Source organism: Pogoniulus pusillus, chromosome 40, assembly GCF_015220805.1.
Source record: "Pogoniulus pusillus isolate bPogPus1 chromosome 40, bPogPus1.pri, whole genome shotgun sequence".
Taxonomy (NCBI): domain Eukaryota; kingdom Metazoa; phylum Chordata; class Aves; order Piciformes; family Lybiidae; genus Pogoniulus; species Pogoniulus pusillus.
In genome coordinates this window covers 739,911-749,798 of record NC_087303.1, presented here as the reverse complement: position 1 = coordinate 749,798, position 9,888 = coordinate 739,911, and the positions used below count along the sequence as shown (strand labels likewise).

General features: G+C 58.6%; 1 protein-coding gene across 1 annotated transcript; it reads right to left on the bottom strand.

The window, feature by feature from the left end:
• Positions 1 to 2,781: 2,781 nt before the first annotated feature.
• Positions 2,782 to 7,300, bottom strand: DLX3 (distal-less homeobox 3). Its single transcript, XM_064174202.1, is given in 4 exon segments — positions 2,782 to 3,813; positions 3,815 to 3,925; positions 5,734 to 5,924; positions 6,209 to 7,300. Coding segments are annotated over 4 exon segments (852 nt in total). The 5' UTR covers positions 6,528 to 7,300; the 3' UTR covers positions 2,782 to 3,582.
• Between the last annotated feature and the right edge of the window lie 2,588 nt (positions 7,301 to 9,888).

Below are 9,888 nucleotides of genomic sequence, written 5' to 3'. Positions count from 1 at the left end.
GGGCATGGGATGGGGACTCGGCAGGTCCAGCTGGCACATTGAGGGCATGGGAGGGAGCCTGGGAGCCAGCAGGTGCAGCACACGGCGGGGATTAGAGGAAGCTCCCGCGGGGGTAAGGTGTGAGGTTGACTTCAGGTGGGCTTGGTTGTGGGAAGAGGGGGGACATGGGGACACTTCTAGGGGGCCGAAGGGTGAGTCCCAGCACATCCACGGATGGCATGGAGGGACTGTGCCCAAAATCACCCCAGTGGGTGTGTGGCTCCTCCACTGCCATGGGAAGGTGATGTTGGGGACCAGGTCCCCTGTGCCCAGCGTGGCTCAGTGGGGACACTGGGATGGGTGCTGAGGCTTTGCCCCCCACCCTTTGCTGCTCTCCCACCATGAAATGATGCTGCTGACGCCGGGGACAGCAGGGCAGGGTCATTGGTGCAGCTCACCCTAGGACTGTCCCTGTCGCTGTCCCCCAGTGTCGTACCCTGGGGGGGGTCTTTGGGTCTCTTGTCTCTCATCACACCAATGGAGAAAGTTCCTGTCTCCAAACGTCGGTGCCTTGGCGGGGGCTGGGGGTGTCCTGCCCCCTGCCATCCCTCACTCGTGGGTTGTCCCCGAAAGCATCACCCTCCCAGTTTGCACGACTAGAGGAGCCTACTGGTCCCAGCAAGAGAACCAGGAGGGAGGCAGAAGGTTGCAGCAGGCAGAAGGAAACTTTGCAAACCAGGAATAAAATCATCTGCCCTCAAATTCCACCCCGCCCCCCCCCCCCCCCCCCCCCCAAAAAAAAACAAACCCAAAACCAATATTAGTTGCAGGTTGTAACTCTTCATTTCTAAGCTGGAAAACTCCTGAACTCCCCCAAAACATTCCCAAAGTGGGACTCAGGCTGAGTCCCTGTCCCTGAACCCTCCCAAAAGAGTTAAAACTAGCTGCAGGTTTCAGCTCCCTATTTCCAAACGGGAAACCTCCCGAACGCCTCCAAAACCTCCCCAGGAGACTCCCCGAGCAGGACTCGGAGTGAATCCCTGTCCCCGGGCCCCAAAACAAATTGATTGAAGAGTTTAAATCCACATTCCCGAGGTGGGAACCTTCTGATCTCCCCCAAAACCTCCCCGGTGGGAATCCCTGTCCTTAACCCCCCACCCCAGAAAAAGAAACATCAGTTGCAGGGTTTAAGTCCCCAGTTCCAAACTGGAGACCTCTTGAACTGAAGACATCCCCAGATATTCCCCAGGCAGCACTCGGGGTGAGTCCCTGTCCTCCACCCTCCAAAAAAAAGCAGCTGCAGCTGCTCCCAATTCCAAACTGGGAACCTCTTGAACCCCCCCAAAATAATCCCCAAGCAGGACTCGGAGTGAATCCCTCTCCCCGACCCCTCCAAAAACAATCAGTTTCAGGCTTCAAGTCCCCTTCGCCGAGCCAGAGAACTCCTGAACTGCCCTCCCCGGAACGATCTGCGGAGCTTCGCGGCTCAAAATGGTTCATTACCGCTCGCAGCTCCGCTCCTGCTCCCCGGCAGGACAGCAGCCGAGCCGCGGACCCGCCGCGGGCTTGCGCTCACCTTCGGCGGGGTGCAGCGGAGGGGAAGGAGGAGCGGACCGGGGGTGGTGGGGGGGAAGAACGATCCCCTCAAAACAGATCAAGCAACCAAAGAAGCAGAGACCAAAAGCAGCTGGGTTTGGATCGACTTTATACAAACAAACCTTTCTGCACGCTTGTTTTTTTTGTGGCATGTCCCCCCCCCGCCCCCGCCTCACCCCCACCCCCTCCCCCAACCCCTGGCACCCCTTATTTATAGAAGGCAACATAAATAAGACCCGCGGGACTGTACAAAGCCAGGCAAACGCTTGCCCCATCCTGTGCTCGCTGCTCTTAAAAAAATAGCATCATTCTCTTAAAAAATAGGGAAGAGATTCAAGGGTTGGGGCCGTTTTTTTTTGTTTTTGCTGTATTTTGGGGTTTTTTGGGGGTGTGTGAGGTTGTTTCGGGTTCTTTTTTGGGGGGAGGGATTTTTTTTCCTCTCTCTCTCCTTTAAAACGCTTTGATTTCATTAAAAAATAAGGCATTCTGCTTCGCCGGCAGCTTCAAAGCGCGGCTGGCAGAGGCGCTGCTCGGAACCGGCCCCCTCGGCAGGGTTTGTGCTCCTTAAAAATAACTTAAGTCGTTCCCAAAACGTTTAAATATTAAAACATTTTCTCCCCTCCCTGGTTTGGTTTGGTTTTTTTTAAGTCAGTTTGTTGTCGTCGTTGTTGGTTTTAGTTCTGTCTTTAAATAACCACCTTAGTGTCCGAGCATCGTCCCGGGAGATTCACACCGAGCTGACGCCAGGGTCGGGCTGGGCTTGGGATCCTGCGCTGTGCCTCTGGAGAGTCTGCAGGCGCCTCCGAATCCAGCTCAATTCCTGCGTTTCAGGTGTCAGTCTTTGGATTTCGGCGACGATCCCCTCGTTTCGGAAGCCGATCCCCACGTTTCGGGGGCCGATCCCCACGTTCCGGGGGCAGACCCCCACGTTTCGGGGGCAGAACCCCACGTTCCGGGGGCAGAACCCCACGTTTCGGGGGCAGAACCCCACGTTCCGGGGGCAGACCCCCACGTTTCGGGGGCAGAACCCCACGTTCCGGGGGCCGATCCCCCAGATTCTGGGTGCGAGTCTCCAGATTTTGGCTGTCGATCCCTGGATTTCTGGTGCCGGTCCCCAGGTTTCATTTCATGAGTCCCCCGGATTTGGGGTGCCAGTTCCCGGGTTCCAGGCATCATTCCCTGCAGTTCAGGCGCCAGTCCCGGCAGTTCAGGTGGCAGTCCCCAGACTGTAGGTGCCGGTCCCCGGATTTCAGGTAACCATCCCCAGACCTCAGGTGCAGTCTCTCGATTTCCCGTGCTAGTCCCCGGGCTCTGGGGGCAAATCCTTGGATTTTGAGCGCCAATCCTCGGATTATGGGTGCAAATCCCTAGATTTTGGGTGCCACAACAGTAAAGCACACTCCGTTCCTCCAGCATCGGCCATGGGCACCCACACACCTCTTCGCCGCATCCTCCATCCCGACCGGGCCGTGAGTGCCCCTCACAACCCTCCTGGGTACCCTGGGTGCCGTTTACATCACTCCTGGGTGCCAACTCGTGCTCTGGAAGGGGTCGCGGTGTGGAGCAGCTCACCCCTGGAGCGGGAAACAAAGCTCCAGCGAGGAACTCCCACTGGGACGTGGCTCCTCGGGGGTTGTTTTAATTAAAGGCACGATTGGGGGGGGAGGGGGGGAAGAAAGTTAAACGAAGAAAGAAAAAAGGAAAAGACGAATTCTAAGAATTGGTCACTTTGTCCTCTCTGCCCTGGGCTGGGGGCAAAGGAGGTTTAACCCTATGCAGTCCTCTTGTTCCTGAGATGAGTCGGGAGAGGAGAATGTAGGAGGTTTCTATCTAGGGGGGGTGTACCGGGGGGCTTGGTTTCGTTTGAAAAAGAAGGGAGGGGAAAAAACAAAACAAAACAACCAAGAAGAAGGGGAAGGGGCGGGAAAAAGGGGGGGGGGAGGGAGAAGAAAAGGGGGAAAAAGGAGACAAAGGAATTCTGCCAAAGTCTCTCGTCCCTTTCGGCTCTTAATAGACCGAGCCGGTGTTCGGGGGAGGCCCCGGGGAGGTGTGATGCATTGTGGTGGCCGGAGGCGGTTGGTGGGGTCCATGGGGTCCGCTGAGGGTCTGGGGGTGATACCAGGGGTTGTGCTCCTCCAAAAATCCCGGGGAAGAGCTGTAGGGAAGCGGCTGCGGGAGCGGGGTCCTGCCCGGCGCGCTGCCGTGCGAGTTACTGTCCCAGACGGCGGGGGAGGGGGGGGGAGTTGCAGGCCATGGAGTCGCTGTTGTTGGGGCTGTGCTCCAGAGGCACTTCGCCGTTCTTGTAGAGCTTCTTGAACTTGGAGCGACGGTTCTGGAACCAGATCTTCACCTGGCGGGGAAGGGAGAGAGGTCAGCGCCCCGCCACGGAAAGCCCGACCGGTTCGACCGGGAGCTTGGACGGGAGTCCGGGAGGAGGATGACCACGGACACGGCTGGCCTGGGGAGCTTGGGCACACTACACCATGGGAAGGCACCCAGGACGTGAGGGTCCCACAGACAGAGTGGGAAGGAACGAGGCACGTGGGGGTCACAGACGGCCCAGGCTTAGAAGCAACATCAGCAGGCGCCTGGGCGTCATGGGCAGCTCTGCCACACGACGCAGTGCTGGCAGGGACGGGGGCCGTGGGTGTCCCAGACACACGATGCCACGTGGAAAGGGGCAAGAGACGCAGGTGTCACGGGGAGCTTGGACACACTGCGCACCGCGGGAAGGCACCCAGGGCATGGGTGCTGGGGGGACCTCAGCCACACTGCGCACCGCTGAGATGTGGGTGTCACGGGGCACCCGGACACCCCATGTGCCATGGGAAGACACGCGTGCCGTGGGTGTCGTGGGGCCCCTGGGGACAAGGCACACGGCAGGAAGCCCCCCCCCCCCCGCCTCGGGGACATGGGCATGGCAGAAAGCCGTCACACCATGACACCAGCCTGTCACACCAGGCGTCGGGAGCGTCGCCGGTACTGGGTGAGGCGTCGGCGCGGGACGCCCTTGGCCCTTGGGGAAGGGGCGTGGGGGGGGCGGTGGTTGTCACCCAAACAGGATGTCCCTCTGGGAGCGGGTGACGCGCTCCGTCAGCCCTTTGCCGAGTGTCCCCGATTGCTTCATCATTGCCCAAGGGAGGAGGAGGAAGGCTGGGCGCTGGGGAGCGCCGCGCCAAGGGCGGCACAAGGGCGCCGGCCCGCAGGCAGGGTGGGTGCCAGGGACGGGATGGGGTGCGGGGGAGTCGGGCGCTGCGGCGGCGGCGGTGACAGCCCTCACGCCAGCAGATCGCCCAGGACGAGTTGTCCCCACGCCAGGCAAACCCCACAAGTTTGGGTTAGCCCCAGATCTGGGTGTTACGTGGGGACAAACCCGTGGTGCCCAGTCCTGCTCTTCCAGTCCAGCCTAAACTGCCACCCCAGCACTGCGCTGCTGCAGCAGGGACGTGGCCTCTGCCTCCGAATCCCCAAATCCCCAAACCCCTTCTTTCTGCCAGGACCAAGCAGGACGGGGGAGATGGAGTGCCAGGAAGCTGGACCCAAATGGAGCCCCAGAAAGGCCAAATTCGGGGAGCAGAGTCCAGCCTCCAAGAGCTCGTGCTCCATCCAGACATGGGGTCAAGACCTGCTGCCAGGATGGGCTGTGCTGAGCACCCCGATCCGAGCACCCCAGCCCCGTCCTGAGCACCCTGCCCCAAGTGCTCTGTCCCGAGCCTGGGATTTCACGTCCTGCATTCCCACCTAGCCAGATGTGTTCCCTAACCCAGGACCCTGCAGTAAGGTAGGGTTCAACCCCAGACTCTAGCGGGAAGGCTGGGATGAGGCTCTGAAGGGAGGCAGATAAGCCCCCAAATACAGGGAGCAGGGTACGGCTTGGGGTCTGTCCCTTCCCTCTGCTCCTTCCCTCCTCCCCAGGTCTTCCTTGGCAAAGCAGATTCGCTCCGCACAGCGAAACCTGGCAACGCAGACCCTGACGCCAAGAAGCAAGTGGGGATCATCCATCCCCAGGGACCCCCTAACTCACCCCAACCATGAGCAGACCCTCTCCCAAACCCCCCTCAACCTGCAGTTTGAAAGAGAGGGTGCAGTTCTAGCTCCCCTTCTTGCCCTTGGCCGGGAACTGAGGTGAAGCAGAGCGAGGAGGTGCTCAGCCCTTACCTGGGTCTGGGTGAGCCCCAGCTGGGCAGCCAGTTCAGCCCGTTCGGGCAGTGCCAGGTACTGGGCTTTCTGGAAGCGGCGTTGCAGAGCTGCCAGCTGGTAGCTGGAGTAGATGGTGCGAGGCTTGCGGATCTTCTTGGGCTTCCCGTTGACCATCCGCACCTCCGGCTCCGGCTCCTCCTTCACCGACACTGGGCAGAGAGCGGAGCTGTGAGCTGGGTGATGGTCCCACCGCAGGCACCCCCCCGCCAAAGCCCGGTGATCATCCCTGCCTGGCCACGTCCGGCACAGCTCCATACCACCACAATCCCCACCCGCTCCCCAGCGGCACCGGGGTGCCGGAGGAGGCTGAACTCTGCCGCAAACAACACCCCCAGCCCCACCGCCACCACAGCTTTAGAGCACTGCAGCTTCACAAAGCTCCCAGGGGACCACCAGCAAGGTGGACCTGAGCCCTTGTCCCCCAGCGTCTTACCTGCTTCTTGGGCCGGGAGCTGCTGGTCCCTGAAGTGGCTGTACTGGCGGTAGGAAGGGCTGTAGGAGTAGTCGGATTTGGGCGAGTAGGTGCCGGTGGTGCCGATGCCGTTGAGGTTGAACTGGTGGTAGGGGTAGTGGCTGACGGGCTGGCTGTAGGACTGGCCCGAGTAGTAGTCATGCTGCCCGGTGTAGTAGCCCAGGTCGGTGACGGAGGACTCCGGCAGGGTGGGAGAGTCCTTGGAAGCTGCATGGCAGCTCAGCGAGCCCGAGAGGTCGGTCAGGATGCTGGAGAGCTTCTTGTCGAAAGAGCCGCTCATCGCTGGCGCTGGGGAGCGGGGGCAGCTGCCCGCCTTGCCTTGGGACCCCCCCCCCAACCCGACGGATCTGCCCTGTCGAGGCCCTGAGGTGCCCCAGAGCTGGCTCCTCCACACCAGCTCTTGCAAAGAGCAACCAAGAGACTGTGCCCAAACCTCCAGCCCCGGCCGCCTGCTTCAAGCCTTTAATTAGGGAGCAGGGCAGGGTGGGTGCGCATTCCGATTGGCTCCAGAAATATTGCCTGGGAGGCAAAACAGGCTCCTGCCTCCTCTCCCTCTGTGTGCTGGGCTCGGGGTTTTTTCCTTCTTCTTCTTCTTCGTCTTTTTTTTCCTCTTTTCCTCCATTCTTTTTTTTTTTTTTCTGTTTCCTTTTGTTGTTTGTTTTTCTCTCTTTTTTTTTCTCATGGATTTTTTTTTCTCTCATGGATTTTTTCCCTCTCAATTTGTTCTTCTTTTTCCCCTCTTTGCCCCCCCCCTCTGTTTCTTTCCCTCTTTTTCCTCCTCTTTTTCCTTCCTCTCATTTTCAGCCTACTTTTTTCTTTCCCTCTTTTGTTTCCTCTCCTTTCCCCCTTTATTTCTTTCACACTTTCTCCCCTTTTTTCTTTCCCTGTTTTTCTTTTCCTCCTTTTATTTTTCTTCTTTTTTCCCCTTTCTCCCTTTTTTCTTTTTTCTTTCCCTTTTTATCTTTTCCTTATTTTTCCTTTCCCACTTTATAATTTTCTCTCTCTATTTTCCCCCTCTTTCCTCCCTTCCCCACCTTTTTTCTTTTCCCTCTTCCCCCCATCCCCTTTTATTTTTTCCCCTCTTTTTTCCCCCCTCCCCCTTTTTTCCCTCTCTCAACGACAAAGAGAGGGTGAAGGAAAGAAAAGGAATAAACAAAGATCGTAGGCTCCTGGCTGCAGCAGAAGGGATGGGAAAGTTGGGGGAAGGAAAAGTGGGGAGGGGGCTGGCAGGGCCTCTGCTGGTGCAAGGTGATTTGGAATGGGGATTTCAAGCAAAGGGACTGGTGCCCCCCCCGGGGACTTTGAGAGCTGGGGATGGTTGGAGAAGGAGTGAGGTGGGATAGTGTTTGTTGGGGGTAAGGGAGAGGAAGGTTTAGGTTGGGGGTAAGGGAGAGGAAGGTTTGAGTTAGGGGTAAGGATGGGTCCAGGTTTGGGGTGTTCTAAGCCCCCCCCTCCCAGCTTCTATCTCCACCCAGCAGCTGCCAGTGTCTCCCAGTTCAACACCACCACCCCAGGTTCAGGGAGCAGAGAGCTGGCACACACCCTAAAACTTTGCCATCCTCCACCTGCCCCGTGGGGACCTTGAAGTGGTGACAAGCCCTGATTCTTGGGGGGGGGGGGGAAGGGGGGCTGCACGTGTCCCATTGGGACTCGATCCTACTCTCCCACTCCCACTCAGGCTCCTGACCCCTCCAGTGTCATAAAAAAATCCCAATAGCATCACCCAGCCCAGGGCCCCAGGCCAGACTCTGCCACCCCCTCAACAGTCACAAAGCTGTCCCCAGCCACCTCCTCCACCCAGCACCAGGAGGGGAGGGAGCTGTGGGAGGGGGGACTTTTATTTGGGGGAGGGGCAGATCCTGACCCCCGGGAGGAGTTCGGGGGACTGGAAGTGGGATACTGGGAGCGGAACCTTAACCCTGGCTGTGGCTTTGTCCACGCTGTCCGCTGTGTCCCCCCCTCTGTGTGCTGTTCCCCCCACCCGGACTGTCCCGCTCGAGCCTCCCCCCCACAGACGGCTCAGTGTGGTGCAATGGCGCCGCCTGGCGGCCGCAACGTGGAGCTGCGCCACTGCCGTAGCAGCGGCTCGAGTGGAAGCGTGAATAGAGCACGGGAGAGACTGGGAATGGGAATGGGATAGGGATACACGGGAGGTAGAAATAGGAATGGGGTAGAGATGGGATAGGAATAGGTATGGGAGTAGAGATAGAAGTAAATAAATATGGAATAAGAATAGGAACAGGGATAGGGATAGGAATGAATAGAATAGGGATAGAATTAGGAGTAGAAACAGGAATGGAATAAGGATAAAGATAGGAATAAATAAGAATGGAATATAAAAGGAGCAGGACTACAGATAGGGGTAAAAATAAAGAGCCATAAGAACAGCAGCTAATAGGGATGGGAATGAAATAAGAATAAGGACAGCAATAAATAAGAATGAAATAGGAATATGGATAGGGAATGACAGAGATAAGGATGCAATGGGAACAGGAATAGATGCAAGAAGGGGATAAAGATAGGAATGAAATGGAATAACAATAGGAGTAAGGCTAGGAGCAGGAAAAGGAGAAGGAATAGAAATTAGCAGTAGAAACAGAAATCAGTGGGAGCAGGAATGGAAATGAGCAGGACTGGGCAGCACTGGAGGTGAGCTCCAGAGGGAAGCAGCCAGGCCAAGGCAGGAGTGTGGTCCATGAGCTGTCTGAGGAGCCTCAGAATCACTTCCCCCCCCCTCCCCCCATGGGAAATGTAATTTGGGATTTGAGGAATTAATTCAGAGGGGCCAGAACTGTCTGGGACGAGCCCGGACCTGACGCCTGTCTCTGCCTGGAGCTTTCCCAAAGTCGCAGGCAAGCCGCCGGGACGTCCCCAAGGTCCCCGGCACGGCTGCCCCTCCAGCCGGACTGTCACCAGGGCCGGTTCCTGCTGGGAGAGGGATTCTCCAGCAGGAAAAGCCGGTTCGAGAGCTGCAGCCCGGGCTGCAAAGAGGGAGCAGGTCTGTGCAGTCCTGAACCAGTCTGGGACTGGGAGGCACTGGTGCCTGCAGCTGCCCCAGGCCTCTCGGCCAGCCTGGTGCTGGGCTGGTGCTGGGCTGGGGCAGGGGCTGGGGGGAACGACGTGAACTGGCAGGTGGGGATGGGTCTAGTTTGGCTGCACTGGGACAGAGGGGGCGGCACACGTCGCTGTAGTGGCGCACTTAGGGGTCTCTGTCCGGAGTGGGGGGGAGGGCTTCAAGTCGGGGGGCAGAACTGACCACAGGGGACAAGCCAGCATCCTGCTGCCATCCTCTGTGCCTCCGCAAGGCTGCACTGCGTCCTTCCCAGAGCCCCCCCCAAGGATGGAGGAGTCTCCTCCTGCGCCCCCCACAAGACTGAGGGAAGATTGGAAGTCTCCCCACAGCCCAGCAGTGCCCCGGGGGTGTCCCTTAACACGCGTGTGTCGTGTGTGTCTCCCCCCAAACCACACGCGGTACATCCTTGGGGGGACAGTGGCACCTAGTGGCCCTCTTGTGCCATGACACCCCCTCTGGGCCGTGTCACGCACCCCCGCCCATTGGCTGCTGACACCCTTCTTTGGGCGCTGATCCCCACCTTGGCTGCTGACCCCTAGCCTTGGGTGCCAGCCGAGGCCACGGGGTG